The 18,801-nt window shown below is 32.0% G+C and overlaps 1 protein-coding gene across 13 annotated transcripts in view; it reads left to right on the forward strand.

Moving 5' to 3' along the window:
• The window catches only part of rasal2 (RAS protein activator like 2), a 115,337-nt gene that overhangs the window by 41,306 nt on the left and 55,230 nt on the right, over positions 1 to 18,801 (forward strand). For all 13 annotated transcript variants that reach the window (XM_087241079.1, XM_087241080.1, XM_087241066.1 and 10 more), the window contains 2 exons: positions 15,926 to 16,053; positions 17,628 to 17,754. Coding sequence is in view for 11 of the 13 variants with exons in the window: in XM_087241066.1 (XP_087097192.1) it covers positions 15,926 to 16,053; positions 17,628 to 17,754 (255 nt within the window). In the remaining 2 variants the exon portion in view is untranslated. The remainder of the gene's footprint in view (positions 1 to 15,925; positions 16,054 to 17,627; positions 17,755 to 18,801) is intronic.

The following is an 18,801-nucleotide window of genomic DNA, read 5'->3' on the forward strand; positions in this document are numbered from 1 at the left end:
AATGGTCAGATTTTTGTCTGGAACATGCTAGTTCTTTTAAGGGATGTGCTATATTGAAATTAAGTATAATGGATGTCATAAATATAAATAAATATGATACCGAAACCACCAGTAGGTGGGGCAAAGCATTGGCTGTTTCTCAATATGCGTTCTTCAGCGATCTTGCGTCCTCGTGTTCTTGTGTAAGTCATCATCAACCATCAAAGTTCAGTTCCTAAACTCAAGTCCTCAAGAACGGAGGACACTTGAAAGTTCCCAGATGTGTTCCTTATATCGAGGATGCACCAGTACAGACTTAAGTACCAAGTCGCTTTAGAAGTCACAGAAGTCATTGTGACAGAAGAAAGGAGGTGGAAAGCACAGCATTTTATATAGATTTATTATTAAAGTTCAGAGATGGAAGTTATTTATCTCAGGAGTTTCCCTAAATAAGATGGTGAAAGTAAACATTACCATGAATTTTTTTTTATAAATGCATAAACACATTAAGGGTGTTTATTTGCTAAAATTCATGATTAAATCTGTGATATTTGTATTGTACAACGTATAATATATATATAATATTTGTAAGGGTTTTGTGTATGTTATATATATTGAATATATCATTGTATGAATGCTGTAATGTTTAAATAATTTTCAGTCAAAAACATGTGAAAGTCATGTGGTTATCAGGAAGAACGCAGCATCTCATTTCTCACAGGACACGTTCTGTGTTCTTACAGTCTCCCGAGTTCGTTTTTCAGAGGTGACTTGGCTAGACTGTTCTTCACAAGAACATGAGTTTGTTCTCTGCGTTCTTAGAATTGAGACACAGCCATTGAATGAGTGATTCACTGGTTCAAATGATTCTTTCATCATAGACTATTTTTTTAATAAATGATTCATAGTATGGTAGAAACGTGACTATGACATAGTTATATATGCTTATATAAAGTATACAGTGCATTTTTGCTATTTCAAGTCTTGCATTTATAGTGCCGTTCAAACTGTATTATTAAAACAATTACAATAATAAAGCTGGCCACATTAAAGCAGCTATTAGCACACTTTTTCTGTTCTACATTTTCTGTTGCATCTCAAATAAAATATTACAGAAGATATATAATTCTTAAATATATTATTGTTTGAATCATCTATTAAAGGAAGTTAGACACCTTTGTCGACCTATTTGACATATTGCTTGTATGTTTGACACCTCTTTTTGAAAGTTCAACAAAAAACAATTTAATTAATATTATGTCAGTAGTGGTATCATTCATTAAAGTAATTTGATCAAAAGTACTACATTTGTTTTCCTCATATGGGATTTTTTTCAATAAGTCTAAGTAGCTGTTAATTTGCATTTTATGAATTACCAAGGACCACGGTTTTATCTCAAAACATTTTGATATTCTACTGAAGAAAAAAAAAGTAGATGGCCTGAGGTTCAGTGAATTAACACGTTTTCATTTTTTGGGGTTTGCTATCTTTATACTGGAAGGTGGTATCTTTATATTGAAGGTGCTTCAAGATGGCAGTGAAAACGAAATGTCATTTTATTCATCAGTTTCACAGTGACTATGTGTTGTCACAGTAAAAGTTAAACTGAATTTATTCCATTCTATTTTCTACTGTGACCAATATAATACAGTTTTCTATATCATGAAATAGTCAATTTGTTTTTTCATTTTTATAATTTTATAGATTTATTTAAAAATTCACAGAATAAACTTCCATGTAAACTAGACCTTTTAAATAAAAATCAGAAATTCACCTGTTACAAAAGATAGAATGTCATGGGGTTTACAATTAATTGGCGATGTGTAAATGGGGTAAAGGTTTAAGTGAACCATTCCTAACAATACACCAACAAAATAAATTTTGCTTTCAAGTGGTGTTTGTTTGGGTCAGAGAGTTTGGTTGTGTTTTAGTAGCAGGAGCTGGTTGAGTTTTCTCAATGTTGGCAGCGATTAGCGGTGGCAGGCATTCCCTCTTTTGAAACTTCATCCTGGACAGGTGGTCTGACCTCTCCTTCAGCCCAAGACATTCCAGGCAGGGCTGCAGGGGTTAGGATTACCCTTCACCGGACACATGCAGGCCCGGTCTGGGTCTCAGCAGGGGTCTGTGATCATAGAGATGTACTTTAGATCAGTGTCACACACATGTTTCATCTGCTTGAAAAATTACTTTGCTAGGGCTGTGCACTTAATCATTAAATGATAGCTGTCTTAAACCTTTGTGGATATCATTGCTAAATTCAAACCTGCATTTCAGCCAGAGAGAGAACATGAACAGTTGTCATATGTGGTTTTCAATTAGTATCATTACTTCAGTGTAAATATTACAGAAATGCTGATTAACAGGAATATTGATCATTGATCTTTACGTCTGAAATGAATGTTTGAAATGAACTTAATGCATCAAATTAAGGTTGTAGCAAATACATTATTGTGCCAATAGGTGGCATCAAGCATTCATTCATAACATTTATTACCTATTTTAATTGAGTAATTCTTTCAAGCAACTCTTAAAAATCACTGATTCATTGAGCTAGAAATTGCAGTCTACATTTAAAATATTGTATTGTTTGTTTGTTTGTTTTTAACCCAGCCTCCCCCCCCTCCAAATTGACAAACACAGGTTGTTAGATTGAAGATACCAATAGGAGTGAGTGTGCCTGATGATCTAGCCTTGCTGGTCAACTAGTGTTTACATTTAAAAACTACCTCATGTGAAACTGTGTCTTTTGTCAGTCTCTGCCACTGTTTTCCGGAGGTCATGTTTTTAGCTACGCCCACATACATTTATTTATATCAATTGGCAGTGGGTGGAGTTATAGACACCAAAACAAATATAGACATTCAGACAACAGTCAGAGAATAACTAGCATTATTTTTCAGACACATTAGTATGTTCACTTATGCTTCATAAATATCTGCAAACATATGGACCCTTTACACAAGACTGTTATGACGCATTTAACAGTCTTCATAATAATTTTTTTTTACGTTTGAACATTTATATGCAATTATAAATATATTATATCAACTTTGCGTCAAATTATAAAAACGATTACCGCTTATGCAAGGGGTTTCTAATGCAGCGCCTATGGAACTGAGAATAAATTTGACATTTATTCTCTCCTCTCACTGCTGTCATTGGTCTCACACTTTTTTTTTTTCTTTTTCTGAAAGTCTTGATTACACCGTCATGGAGTTTTCTTTTATTATTTCAGCAAATAGGGTTGTAAAAAAAAATTATTTGTATTCTCCTATTCACTACGCTCTGTTTATCCAACTATGACGCCTTCCGCTACTGATAAACACGGAAATGTGGGGTTCTATTATGGTATAAAAGGGTCTTTTAGGATATTTTTGTGCTTTATAGGAGTCAAAAACACATGCAGCACATTCAAGTTAATGGATCATTCATTCAAAATAAGATTTACAAATTATTGTATAAAAATAAAATATAAAAAAAATAAAATTGCAAATAAAATTATCAGAACTTTTAGAAAACATTGTGTATTTATTTATTTTTGTCTGTTTTGAATCATTGTTGTATCGTGATCTCTTTTTTAACCTCATAATGCTGATTGTTGGTTCATCCAGAATCGTGCAGCTCTGCTGTGCCCACTTGCTTTTGCACACATCATGAAGAATATGGATGACCGCAAATGCAGATGCAACGTTGGCTTGACTCATCTTGACTCAAACATAGACACACACACATGCTCTTTTACTTAAACTTGACCTCAGATGTCTTACGAAGCTGATCATTTCACAGATATCCCATCATCTTCCTGGATGGGGCTTTAATTTAACACATGCACACGCTCGCTTCCTACAAGTCTGTCTGAACCTTTGCTGACCTCTCGGGTTTTAAAGCTCTATTTGTGGGCTCAGGCTCCATTACGGGGTCACAAACTGGCAGTTCTTTGGGATCAGCTGGCAGCCACCCTGCTGTAATTGTTTTCAAGCTGTGTTGTTGCACAAACAAACATATGGGAGCATGTAGGACCATGATCAGGACACCCACACGGTTGCAGGCTTGTTGCTTCCTTAGCCTTTCTGGAGCCCAGGTGTCTCTCTCTATACACCACAGCTCACTGCTGAGAGAGAAATTACACTTACGGCTTAATGTGGATCTTGACGGCTTAAATTATGAGCACAGAAGGCAGGATATAAGATATGACGAGTTATTTTGTTAGTTTGTATTACTGTAGTCAGAGTGATGCGTGGAAAAAATTCGATTTCTGATTTTAGAAATATATATGTTGTATGTTTGATAATTATATGTGCAATATATATATATATATATATATATATATATATATATATTAGCTATACTGTTTTCTTATTTTAAAAAAAAGTCTTTGTTGGTTTGTTATTATTTTGTATGATTCTGTTATATTGTAGTGTGCATTATCTTTGTCTTACGTTTTTTTTGCATTTTGTATTGGCCTTACACAAAAAATAAATAGATGTCAAATAAATAACTCTAAATAAAAAACTTTTTATTTTAATAATAGCATAAATACATAATAATAATACCATTAGTGTTTAGTTTTTACAAATATACAAAAAATATTATTATTATTGCTGTTGTTTTTAATATAATATAAATATTATTTTACTTCATAATAATGTAGTATTATAAATCTTTTCAAGTGTAATTCTAGTATGTTTGTGCATATTACACTGTATGAAGCAATTACTTAAAGTGAGTAAACCCATCGCCTTAAAATTGGCAAGTTGATTTTACTTACAAAATGTAAAATATTTATGTTACAACTTGGAACTGTTAAGTTCACTTAACGTTTTATAACTATGCACACAGTTTGTTTACTACTAATCCTAAGGAAATGCTTTTTTAAAGTAAAATCATCTATCGCTTTTAACAATGTACATTAATAATAGTAATTATTATTTTATTATTATTATTATCATCATTGATGTTGTTGTTGTTGTTGTTGTTGTTATTTTATTTTATTTTTTATTAAGGTTTATTATCATTAGCTTAACTAGTATATAACTAGTCTAATATAAGTAACTTGTATATTAATGTGTTTGTTTGAATGTTCATCATTAAATAAATCTTTAACTTCGATTGATTGGAATAATCTTGTAGTCAATCAAAGAAATTGCAAGAATAAATGAGAACAAAGTGAAATGAGTAGTCAGATATTCAGGTAAATGATATGATATTATCTTGATATTTTACACCCGATAATGATAATCTCCACATCAGCTATATTTCAGAAGGAAACCATCCACAATATATCATGATATTTGTAAATAAAGAGGGAAAATGCATCAAAAAGTTAAAAGATGTATTTCTTTTATTAACAGTACATATATTTCTTAATATTGCAATGATGATGTGTTCAATCCGCCATAACGAGAAGCGCCACCTCACGCATATCGCTATTATGTCCTGCCCTAATTGAATAATCAAATGTAATGCAAAATGTAAGTACTGCGGGTTTCTCAGATCGATTGATAATCACATTTCATGACTCGATCGGTACTCGCTGATCTGGCCGATCTCATGAACTGATTGCAAGTGTTTGTTTAGGAGTTAACAAGCAGAGGAAGAGGCAAGTGCACGTATTGGTGCGACTTGCGTGAGTGATGGTCTCTCTGTTGCAGACCATTGTAGTGTTTTGAGATGCTGTGAGGTGAGCTGAGCGATCACCATCCACACTAAATGGTTCTAATAGATGGCATTATAAGCATCCTTCATTTATTCTCCTAGTTAAGGAGAAAGCTCCACTTACGTTTCAGAGGGAAATGTTCTTTTTGCATCATAATGCTTTAAGCATCAGAATCGTTACTCAGTATATCCACTGTACACCATGACAAGGAATTGGTATGTATCCACTGCAAAAATCCTGATCAGAGCATCCCTAGTAAGCACTGTACATTCTTTATTGCTGATCAACGTTAATAATCCCAACTCCACATGGCAGATGCTGAGATGTGACTATTGTAAATGTGACTATTGCGAATGTTCACATTGCGATATTGATGCTCAAACGATATATTGTGCAGCCCTATATTTCGTCATTAATAAAATATTGTATTTTTTATTGTATTTTTATTTTACCTAATTTATCTTACCGTTACCATACATATTTTAGACAGGCTTTTTGTTTTTTCATTACATCTCAAGCTTTGCATTATGGTGCAACGTAAAAATTTCATTTTTCAAACCAAGTCCCAACACTGCACTTCTAGCTCCTGACACCTAAATAAAAAGATGGCCATTAGGTCAGGTAAACCCCTAAACCAGACTGATTTTACAGGGCTGATTAGTTGACTAGTCATTTAGAAAATCTGTGTGCACATCCCAATTCAGAGGAATAGCTTTATTTGTGTTTCCCCACAGTGCGGTCAACTGATCTGGCCTTCAGTTCTGGTTGCATTTCCTTTCCAGAGAAATGCACGATTGTTTTCTGTGGTATATTTTTCTCATCTTTAAGTGAAAGGTTACAGCAATAAATATTTGGGGAAATATATACTGCCTGTTTTTTTTTTTTTTTTTTATAAATTTTTATCATGTATTCTCGTCTCTAATTTTAACCGACCTGTCTGTCACTTCAGGGTTTGATAAGTATCGGTTTTCTCACTTCAGAGAGCTGCACTTTTCTGTCCCAAAGCATGTTGGGTAACATCCTTTGCGTGTTCTCTGTCATTGCTAACGCCACACTTTGATCTAGAGGATATTTGGAGTGAAAGATGAGTTGGATTGAGGACGATGAGTTTGCTGAACTCTGCAGAAATAACATTAGTGTTAAAATGAGTTTCTGCGAAGGTTATGTAATAGGACTTTTTGAAAGACTTTGCCAGGACAGTTGTGAATTTCATGCTAGATTTGACATGACATATTCACACTTAACTAAATGTTCCCTTGCCCGAACACCTCTGGGATGGGTCTTTATATACCAGCGCTAAATTTAGTGGGATATCACAGTTATTTGCATCTTGAACAAGTGTTTAATGTTTTGCCTTCTCGGTGGGATTTGAGTCTGGTTTGTTTTGTCATTGCTTTTACTGATTTATACCTGGTTAAGAACAAGTTTCAATGATGACATTTGTGTCTTGTTTGTTTTTAGCTAGAGAAAATAATTTTGCTTGTTCACATTCATCCACATAATCATTTCAATTTCATAATCATTTTTTTGGTTGTTTGCGGTATGTATTTTATTTATATATATATATATATATATATATATATATATATATATATATATATATATTTTTTTTTTTTTTTTTTTTTTTTTTTTTTGTGATGTTTTACTTAGTTTTTGTTCATTTTTTTATTTGTTTATTTTTTATTAAAATGCTTTTATTTATATGCTTATTTTTTATTTCCTTATGTTTGTTTATTTATGCTTGTTTATTTATATGTTTGTTTGTTTCTATATTTATATTTATGTATTATTTCCATTCTTATTTTATTATATGATTATTTTATTTTTGTTTAATTATGTTTGTTTCTTTATATGTTTGTTTATTTATTAATTCATATTTATGTATTTTTGTTAGTTTTTTTATGTTTTTATTTATGATAATTTATACATTTATTTTTTTTGTTTGTTTATTTACAAATTTATATATTTATGTATTTTTTCTGTTTATTTTTATTAATATGTTTATTTTATTTATATGATTATCTTTTTTTATTTATGTTTGTTCATTTATTTATATATTAGTATTATGTATTATTTTCATGTTTATTTTTATCATGTTGTTTATTTAATAGTTTTTTTATTTGTTTATTTATTTGAAGTTTATCAATTGTCTAAATGTTTACATAACTTTTACAAATGTAGAAATCACATTTACAAAATTAGCCATCCTCATCTGGGGGGTTTTCTCCTTGGAAATTCTGGTTGATCAAAAATGCTGAAGAGGTTGAAATTTAGATAAGACATTTGAGATGTTTTCAGTTAATACTTGTTTCGTTTTATGTAAAAACATTTTTAATCATCTAATGTAGCCCATGAGTTATTTCAAAGACTTTGGGAAAAAAAGTATAGAAAATGAACAGTGTAAGAATTTAGGGAAACGTTTTTAATTTATGCTGTACATGGAGGCTTAGGAATCTAAATCCTCACTGAGCTTCAAGTCAGATCTCTGGCTTTTCCTTTAGAGACTTCTGTATATAAATAAATCTACTTCTTCATGTCTCTTAATTCCAGTAATTGGTGGCTAAAATATAAAAAGAATTGTTCCTTAGCAACCTCTGTTGAATAGATATAAAAATACTTTCAATAAACCATGGAAATACATTGAACTTAAAGTGCATTAATCCAGTGTGTTGCATTTCACCACAGTATTCATTTGACTATGTTTTTCTAATGCTTTTAAACAGTTGACATAGTTATGCACAATATTGCTGCAAATTAAATGAATAGAGTCTGCAATGTGTAGTCTTCCATATGCAATCAGTTCAGTGAGATGTAAATGAGAATTCTCAGCTCTGAACACACTATTGAGGTCTTTCCAAAGGCAAGGATAAAGGCCTTTGAGAGGCTGTTCCATCTGCTGGTTTTGAGAGATCTCTGATCCTCCATGTTCACTGGCCTTTTTCTCTCCCCTGAGAGAAGCTGGGATTTGCACATAGCTGCTATGAACAGGCGCAGGTGAAGCCCTCGAATGTCGAGGTGCGTAATCTGGGTAGTATGCAATTACGACTCCCAAAATAAATGCGTGACAAGCTGAGATGTTGCTGAATGATGAGGCTAAAATAATAACAATAATAATAATAATACATAAATGTTAAAAAATATGCAGCTAATTTAGAACGTGGTGGTGTAGAACTTTGCTTGTTTGTTTAGTCACTTAATTTCGCTTTGTTTTTTATTTGGCAAATCTCTTTTACAGACTTGTGTGCAAACTGCAATAGTTTAGTTTTGTTTTAGGCAAATCTGTTTTTTCAAACTTGCATACAAATTGCATGAAGTTTTTTTTTTTTCATTTCATTTAGTTTTATTTATATATATTTATATATTTCATTATATATTGTTTCATTTAATTTATTTTTCTGTGGGGTTTTGTTGGCTTTTTTTTTCTTTTTCTTTTTTATTTATGTAAACTGAGTAACAGACTATAATGGCAGAGACTTACTGAAAGTTAGTTGTTTTGTTTTGTGTCTCCACACTTGCGTACACTTGCACTTCAGTGATTATTATTATTATTTTATTTATTTATTTATTTTTTAAATACTATAAAGCAGGGGTGGGCAAACTCGGTCCTGGAGGGCCGGTGTCCGGCATAGTTTAGCTGCAACACTAATCAAACACACCTGAACATGCTAATAAGTGTTCTCAAGATCACTAGAAATCTATAAGCAAGTGTGTGTGATTAGAGTTGGAGCTAAACTCTGCAGAACACTGGCCCTCCAAGACCGAGTTTGCCCACCCTAAAGTGTGTAAGCAAAGTAACGGACTGTAATAAACTTGTCTATTAACTAAAAAAAAATTGTTTTGTTTTTTGTTCTGCGGTGTTGTTTTGTTGTTTTTGGTTTCTTTTTGTTGTTTCTTTGTGTTTTATAGTTTTTTGATTTTGTGTTGTGTTGTTGTTGTTTTTTTGTTTGTTTTTGTTGTGTTTTAGTTTTTTGTTGTTTTTTTGTTTTTGTTATGTTGTTTTTTGTTGTTGTGTTTTTGTTTTTTATGTTGTCTTTTGTTGTGTTTTTGTTGCGTTTTTTGCTTTGTGTTTTTTTGTGTGTTTTTGTTATTTTTTGTAATGTTTTGTTGTGTTTTTGTTGTTTTTTTGTTGGGTTTTGTTGTATTGTTTCTTGTTTTGTGTTGTGTTTTTGTTGTTTTGTGTTTTGTTTTGCTATTGTCTCTTTTCCAGACTTGCTTACAAATTGCACTGCAATTATTTGTTTGTTTATTTATTTTGAAATGCTACAAAGTGTGTAAACTAATTAACAGACAAATGACCAAGCACCCAGAGAAAAACATGAGAGATTCTGCATCAACACATTTACAAATATTGAATCATCATTATCTACTCAAGCATTTCTGTGATGTTTTTAAGATTAAGTTTAAAGATTATAGACCTTAAACTTTTGTGTTTGTGTGTTTTCCCTATTATAACTCAATTTAATTTAGTTTTTCATATTTCAAAAACGTTGAGCAGGATGTATGATAATTTCACCATGTAAAAATCTAAAGATACAGTAAACCTCCCTCTATTTATAATGTATTATGCTGTTCATATTCTTTATTCGTTGTACATCTGTTGATTTATTTAATGTAGCATAATTTCACAAAGCTACAGTCAAATCTTTTATTGTGAAATTACACTATCTAATTTCAATTTTGTTTTAATTAAATACGTTTTTAGAAAAATTGAAATATGAATCAGCAAATGTCGCTTTGCTTTCAAAATCAAAACTGGCCATAAAAAAATGAAGATTGGCTCATCATTTATATAAATAATGATAATAAAGACACAGGGCTTAAAAATAGTTAATTAATTAAATTGCGAGTAGCACTATCTTCACACTTTGGTAATGCAACTGTTGGCATTATCAGACGAGTCTATTTTCAAGTCCCTCATGCCTGGAGAGTCTCAATATGCGTCGATAATTATGAAAGATATTGTGTTTCATCAGAGGGAGTTGTCAACTGTTTTCCAACAGCTTCGCACGTCTCTTAATGGCATATGAGATCTCTGGAGAAGCCCGCTTTATATCACCCGTCCATATGTTATCCGCTGCCACTGTGCTGCTGAGCGCGAGCTGTCGTCTCCACACAAACAGACAGGCTTTAGATTGGACCGTCTCCACTTCCACTCCTACACATTTCACCTCCATCTCTCCACAGCCGCCTTGAGTGGCGCTCCGCCAGCACTTCTCCAAACACCCATTAAAGCATGTCTGTTTACACAGTTGTATGCTTGTTTGCAGAGCAGTAAATAGAAGAACGGTTTGTGACGTTAGCAATGTTGGGCACAATCGGGCTCTTTCTCTCAGATTCTTTTGTTCACACTTATGGCTGGGCGAAAAGTCACAATATACATTTGGATTTTGATTTATTTGATTTATGTATTTATTGAAATGTGTTTTTTGAATGTTGTATATAATGAAGCAACACTGTGAGTGTCTCATGGGCTATTACATGGATAATTCAATCCTAAATTGCATTTCTGTCATCGTTTAATCGCCCTTATATCATTGCTAAATGGTATGACGTGCTTTTTTCCATGGAAAACAAGCAGAGATGTGTTGCAATACTTGATGCAAGGTGCTTTTTTCATTAAAAATTAAAGGGAAAGTTCACCCAAATAAGAAAAGTTGCTGTTTGTTTATTCTCTCCCTCAGAAAATTCAAGATAGGAATTTATTTCTTCATTATTACAGTAAGGGCAGTTTTTATCTGCAAAAGTGGTCCGTGAAGATTCATTTAAGTCAGTAGTTATAGGTTAATAGTTAAGTTAATAGTTTGCTGAAACAGTGGATAAAATAATGTTTAACTGTTTGATTTCTTTCACAGACCAGTTATTTCTCTTCATTAATAGCCACTGATATTAAATGTGTTAAAAAAATAATAATTTTGTAATTTGTATTTTTATTTGTAATAATTCATATTAGAATTTTGTATTATTTATTTAAATGTTTTATTTTGTCATATTTATTTTTGTTTTTATTTTAATTTAGTTTTTAAAATTTTTATTATTTTAAATTTAAATGTAATTGATCAATTTTATATCATTTTTATTATAGAATCAAATGTTTTATTTTGTCATTTAGTTTTTTATTTTTATTATAATTTATTTTTTTATTATAAATTTTAATGTTTTCTCTTGTCATTGCATTTTTTATTTTTATTTCAATTTAAATTTTACATTTATTTTTATTATAGATTTAATTTTTATTTTAATTTAAATTTTATATTTAATTTATTTTATATTTTTATTTTAATTAATTTAAATTGTATTTAAATTTTTATTATATATTTAAATGTCTTTTTTTATTTATTTATTTATTTATTTTAATTAATTATTTTTATATAAACCTTTTATTATAGATTTAAATGTTTTAAACCTAGCTTTGCTTTCAAAATGGCATATTTTAAAAGATTTGACTATATTTGATTATATTTTTCTAGATTTGATTGTATTTTTCAGGTTCTCTATTTTGGTCAGTTTGTTGTTTTTCTAAATCTCTATCTGTGCACTCCTCCTTCAGATCTCATGTAGTTTAAGAACGTGCTATTTTTCTGTCAGCCCTGTTTGCTTTCATCTTAACATTGCTTTAGGCTGATCTTAGTAAAGCAAGCGGAGATGCAGCAGTCACACCCGTCCTCTCGAGACACATTGCGTCACTTTCCTCTGCGTCTGTGTGCTCTCCATTTAGTCAGGACGCCTGGGAAAAAACTGAAGAGCGGCCACAGTGGGCCCAGTTGTCTGATTGGGAGTGACATGAGGGGCGGACTGACCTCTGATCCCCGACCCCTGACCTGCAGCTTTTTCTGAGTCTCACTCTGGTCAAGCGCACAGCAGACCCGTCACTCACAGTTGACTGATGGAGGTCTAAATGATCAATTAATAGACAAGGGGGAATCTTAAGGCTTTTTGCTAGGACAAAGTATTTCCAATCGTCAGTATCTGAAATGTGACTTCCCAAAATGCATTTTTCTTGTACTTTTCTAGAAATGAGTTGAAAGTGAGAAAGTGTCTAATTGTTAAAAAAATTATAAAATGCAGATGTTTGTTTGTTTGTTTGTTTGTTCTCTTAAAAATCACATCATTAAAAATTGAGTGCTTTTAAAGGGTTAGTTCACCCAAAACTGAAAATTTACACATTTACTCATCCTCAAATAGTTTAAAAGCTTTATATGAGTTTCTTTATCCATTCAAACGCAACAGAAGATATTTTGAAGAACGCTGAAAAACTGTAACCATTGGCTTCCATAGTATTTGTTTTTTCCTGCTGTGGAAGTCAATGGTTACAGGTATCCTGTGGTCTTCAAAATATCTGTGTTCAACTAAATAAAGATATTACTGAATATTTAAAAGTGTGCTGAAAACCGATAACCATTGTATTCCATAGTATTTGCTTTTTCCTACTTTGGAAGTCAATTGTTACAGGTTTCTAGTGGGCTTTAAAATATCTTCATTTGTTCAACTGAATAAAGAAATGTATTTTTTTTTTTCAGTTTTTAAAATGAAAATATTTTGAAGAATGCTGAAAACCGATAACCAATGACTTCCATAATATATATATATATATATATATATATATATATATATATATATATATATATATATATATATATATATATATATATATATATATATATATATATATATATTTATTTTTTATTTTTTTTATTTTTTTGTTACTATAGAAGTCAATGGTTACTGGTTTCCATATTTCTTTGTTCAGAAGAGGAAAGAAAGTCAAACCGTTTGGAACAAGTGAATGTTGAGTTATTGATTACAGATTTTCAGATTTGGGTGAACTACCCCTTTAAAAGAGGTAGATTTGATGAAAAGCATGAGTAATGTTGTAAAGTAGTGTAACGCTGCCCTCTACAGGTGTCTGTGTGTAGAACAGCCTACTTTTAAATTACTGCTCTTCTAAAGTAGACTCAACATTGTTACTCATAATGCACTTTCGTCATCACACATGGTTTAGCATGACATTTTGAAATAAATAAATTGAAAAATATTATTTTAGAGATAATCTTAGTGTAAATTCAATATCAATACATTTTAATGTCAGCTTTGTTTCAGTTATTGAATATGAGGTCAAGATAATTTTTGGTTGTAATTAAATCTACAAATATTGTAATAGTGCTGTTAAGTGTAATTAAAAGAAACTGTTTGCAGAAAATATAGTGGTGCCACTATTTACACAATTAATCCGTTTTGATAAATGCACTACATTTTGCATTTACATAACTTACATGCTCTATATATAAACCGCTTTTAACAGTCTATTCAATGTTTTTATTTTTTATTAATCATCTGTTATTTTAATACATCAGCACAAATACAGTCTTAACTATAGAGTAGGAAAAAAATGGAAAATTTACAAAGAAGTAAACAGGATAATACAGTCAGGCTAAGAGCTAAAACAAACACTATAGAATGGAAAATCAAGATAAAATACTAATGTAATGCCAAAAAGGTGTCCATAGCTTCCAAAAGTCATCTGACTTTTGATATGTCATAGGTGAGTTTCTTGAGTGGAAATAGCGTACATACTTAAGACAACAACATTTTAAAGGAGGGTGTCTATTCAATATTTTCAAAATAAATACAATTTAGCATTCTTTATTTTTTTTCGGCAAAATATATATGGTAGTAAAATGTTTAGTTAAGATTTTCAGCAAGTGTTTTAAGCATAATGTGTCTTATAATTTACATAATTTTTTCTTAACCAGCACCTCATCATTTTACAGTCCCTCCAGGATTTTGAGTGTCTAATGTGAATGTCTAATGGCATATGTTCTGAGAAAAGCCCATCAATCATATAATATAATATAATATAATATAATATAATATAATATAATATAATATATATGAACGCGTGTGTGTGCGTGCGTGTGCGTGCGTGTGCGTGTGTGCGTGTGTGTGTGTGTGTGTGTGTGTGTGTGTGTGTGTGTGTGTGTGTGATCAGTAGAGATTATCTGTCTGTGTTATGTTATTAAAAGTTTATATCAGGTCCAGTGACACTAAGTACATGCTGGATGTTTTTGTGTAACAAGTTATTTCAAGACTTCTAAGTGTCACTTATTAATATATTAATATCACTTATTGCGATCAAACAAGTTCAGACCTTCTAATATTGACCCTTTTATAAGAACTGTATGGACTACATGTCATATATGGATATCAGACATCACAAATATAACATAAACATACAGATACATATAACACAAACACACTGTCCCTGCAGAATCCTGAAGTACTGAGATTAGAAGGTTTTAGAAGAACTCAAGTCAGAAACGACTTAAAACATTAAGCTCAGTCATCAATGCAATACTTTGCTTTTCAAAACATTAAAATGGAAAATCCTTAAATGAATATAATAGGGCTGCACAATATTGGAAAACATTTGACATTGCAATATATTTTGTTTTACTGCGATATATATTGCAATATTTATTATATACAATATAACTATCATTTCAGTATGATAAAATAGCTCTATTTGGAAAGATTACATTAATTTAGATTGACTGTAATCTGCATAAATTATAATAATTTGCAAGCAAAATAAACTGCTGTATGGTTTTCTGGGGAGTGTAACAGTATTCAAGTACAATCATTGATCAATAAAATATCAAATAACCAATGCAATCTCATGGCAATTTGTAACTTTTTGATTTCATGGCTAATTATGAATTCCTATGCTCTAATTCTTACAATTTAGATTGATTTGCTCATCTCACACACACACACATATATTTATTTCATACATTTATTTTGTTGTATTTTTTCTCAAACACACTAATTTAAGTACTTTTTAAAAGTATTGATGTTTTTAAAAATCCAACCCCAAACTTTTAAGCAGAATAATGATTTTTCAGGCAGCACTGTTAGTCCAAAAAATGACCGTATGAGTGTATTTTGAAAACTTATTGTTTGTGCAATTGCTTCTGGTGATGGAGAAACTGCAAACAGCAGTATTTAATGAGTCCTGCGTGACTCATTTTCTTCTGAACGGCATCATTGTCTGCCGTCTATTTTGGTGTAGCGAACTGGTGATTAAATAAAGAAGAGGAGCTAGCTGGTTCCTCTCTGAGGGCCCGTGTCTATTTCTGCGAGATGTGAAGGAAAATGTAGTCCAATTAAAAGCTGCACTTAGTCCTGAAGTTTGAGCCTGAAGGGAAAGCCCCAATATGAAGAGGGTCTGTATTTGTGGTGGTCCTCATTCGTGGCAACCTATTCTTAGGTGTCTTTTCTGTCCCGTGTGCACAGATGTGAAGGGTCCCGCCAGTCACCACTTCTCCTGCGGACAGTCGCCTTTCACCGAGCCCTGCGTTTGGGAGAGGAAATACTGCATCCTGACTGATAGCCAGCTCATCCTGCTCAACAAGGAGGAAGAGGTAAGAGCGCTTTTATCCCATCATTCTTCACTCTTCCTCCATCTCAGGAGGAAGACACACAGATGATGTTGGTGCTTTGTTGGACATTTCCCCGTTTTTGAGGGTTTAAATGTGTCGCTTGTGGATGACATTTATTGGTTTGGAACTGATTTATTATTGATTTTATAACTGATATGAAAATATGCTTTCCAAATTTTTCCAAATGACTTTGTTTTTAGGGGACCATTGTGCTTTTTTCCAGTTATGTATAGAATTAATAGCATTAATATTTTGAACTGTTGAATGTTTATCCAAATTCTTTCATATTTTCGATTAATTTTATTTTTTTTACTTTTAAGTGCGTGCGTGCATGCGTAATTATATGTAGAATGTCATAGATTTTTAATATCAGCTTTGAAACCAGATCATTTAATTATGCTGTTTAATGTAATATAATCTCTTTCATATTTTGCATAATAATGTCAAGGCAAATGTCTCCTACAATAAAAAAGGTTTTTCTTTTACATTTTTAACCTTAAAATGATATAACATTTTTGTCTCAGCCAAGAATCAGTTATTAGACATGAGATCAAAATAATTTTTGGCTTAACCTCTTATTTCAACATTAAAGGGCTTTAGCATGATGTTTTCACACCTCTAGTTTGAAAGAAGTCAGGAAAATGGGTGAGTCCAGCTTTGTTTAGGTGGGAGTGTCCAGAAAGAGGTAAGGGTTTGCATGAAAAAGGGAGTTTCATTACATGCGATCGGCAATCTAAACACAGAGGCAGGGAAGATAGACAGCAATTCGTATCGTGTTTACATCGGATTTAAGAGCTGTGCAAATAAAGGCTGATTTATACTTCTGCGTCAAACGCCCGCGTATGCTACGTCGCTGACGCATAGCCTTTCGCTGTGGCTGTCGGCGTTGCTGATGTGCACCTCTCAAAAAATGTAACTACACGTAGCAACGACACATAGCGCAAGCTCTGTTATTGGTCGGCTTGGTAGCGCTGACGAGTCTGGGCGGGACCGAGAGCCGCGTGAATGGTGCGAGCCTGATGGAGCGATTGTTTACAAGTGTGGAGTCCCGTGAAGGAGCTCCGGATGGAATGTTTTGTTTTGTGTTTACCTCATAGTTAAAGTTTCAGGAAAAGCAAAACAGCAGCGAAGAAACTCGATACAGAAGAACATTTACACCTCATAAAACAAATAACCTAATAAAACAAATAAGACTTGCACTTATCAGCTGATTATAAACTGACTTTATCTCTGTAGGTATAACTAGTCCCATTAAAATCAGTCTTGGTAGTGAAAACGCCTCATTTTTGGCCAGTTAAATGGTTTGTCCTCTTCTGCACTGAATTCCAGCACATCCCTCTCACTGTGTAGGCCAACCGATTTCACCTTGAGGTTATGAAAGCAAATAATCGATTCTTTTAATGTATTGAAATAGACTGTGATTGACACTTTGCTTTCAGATTCATTTAAACGGTTAGTTAATTAGTAGCAATGCCAGAAAATGCCTCCTTTTCTGGCCTGCTGTTTGAATGTGTACCCCTCTGACCTCAATCCTCTGACCTTTGATCTGTTCCCAGATGCCATCAGAGGTGCATGAAAGCCCCTCAGCATCCTCTTCGAAGGGCCGCAGTTTGAGGCGGACGGTCAGTGTGCCTTCTGAAGGACCGTTCCCAGACTTCCCACCAGAGGGAGCCTCCATGATAGGTAAGAGCAAGTATTGCTGTTATGATGGAGGAACTGCACTGTTTATGCTCTTTAATGCAGATCAACCTTACATTTAAGCATTTGATTTTAGGCATGCACAATATATTGTTTTAGCGTTTATATCGCAATGTGCACATCCATAATAGTCACTTGGCAAGATCTGCAATGTTGAATTATAGTTGACAAGGAGCTATTTCTAGAGTCACTGCAGTTTAACCATAAAAGAGAGAAGATTTATAATTTCCATGGTTTTTTAAGGCTTATGACTGAGCATTTCAAAAGGTTTTAAAACGTTTGGGCACAGAAAATTATGATGTTTAAAAAGTTTTAAACAGAATTTATACAAAAAAAAAGTATTTCTTACTTCAGAATTTTTGTCTTGTTTCTAGTCCAAATATCTATTTCAAAGTGAAAACAAGATAATTTTTTTAAATATCTCTAATCAAGATCCTTGTGCTTGTTTTATGAAAAAAAATCTCTAAATTTGAGTTATTTCTTCTAAAGGTGAAAAAAAAATACAATATTTTTACTTGATTTAAGAATTGTTTCGTTATTTTAGACTAGAAACGCGACAATGCAAAGAATTTGTTATTATTGTACCTGAATACTGTTAGACTAGCAAGACAACCACCAATTAGAGATATTTATCTTGTGAAATCTCTATTCATGTCGTAATATTTATCACCGAAAAATAAAATATCACTATCAGATTTTTCCAATATCATACAGCCTTATTAAATATAGTTTTATTCAAGGGGCTTCCATGAAACACCTAAATATATTAGAGGATTTTGATAAGTATTTATTTATTTATTTATTTATTTATTTATTTATTTATTTAATATCTAATTGTAACAGCCATTTTTGCATTTAGTTTGCATCTAACAGTTTAATAAACTTCAAGTTTTAATCATTTAATAATTGTTAATAAATTTAAAAACTATTAAATAGTTTTAGCAAACAAAGATTCTTTCATATTTTCAATCAACATTGTGCTCCCAAAAACTGACAGGAACTTTTTTTTATTATTATATATAATTAATTTGT

The sequence above is a fragment of the Danio rerio genome, chromosome 2 (genome assembly GCF_052040795.2).
Source record: "Danio rerio strain M-AB ecotype USA chromosome 2, GRCz13ab, whole genome shotgun sequence".
NCBI classification, from domain to species: Eukaryota; Metazoa; Chordata; class Actinopteri; order Cypriniformes; family Danionidae; genus Danio; species Danio rerio.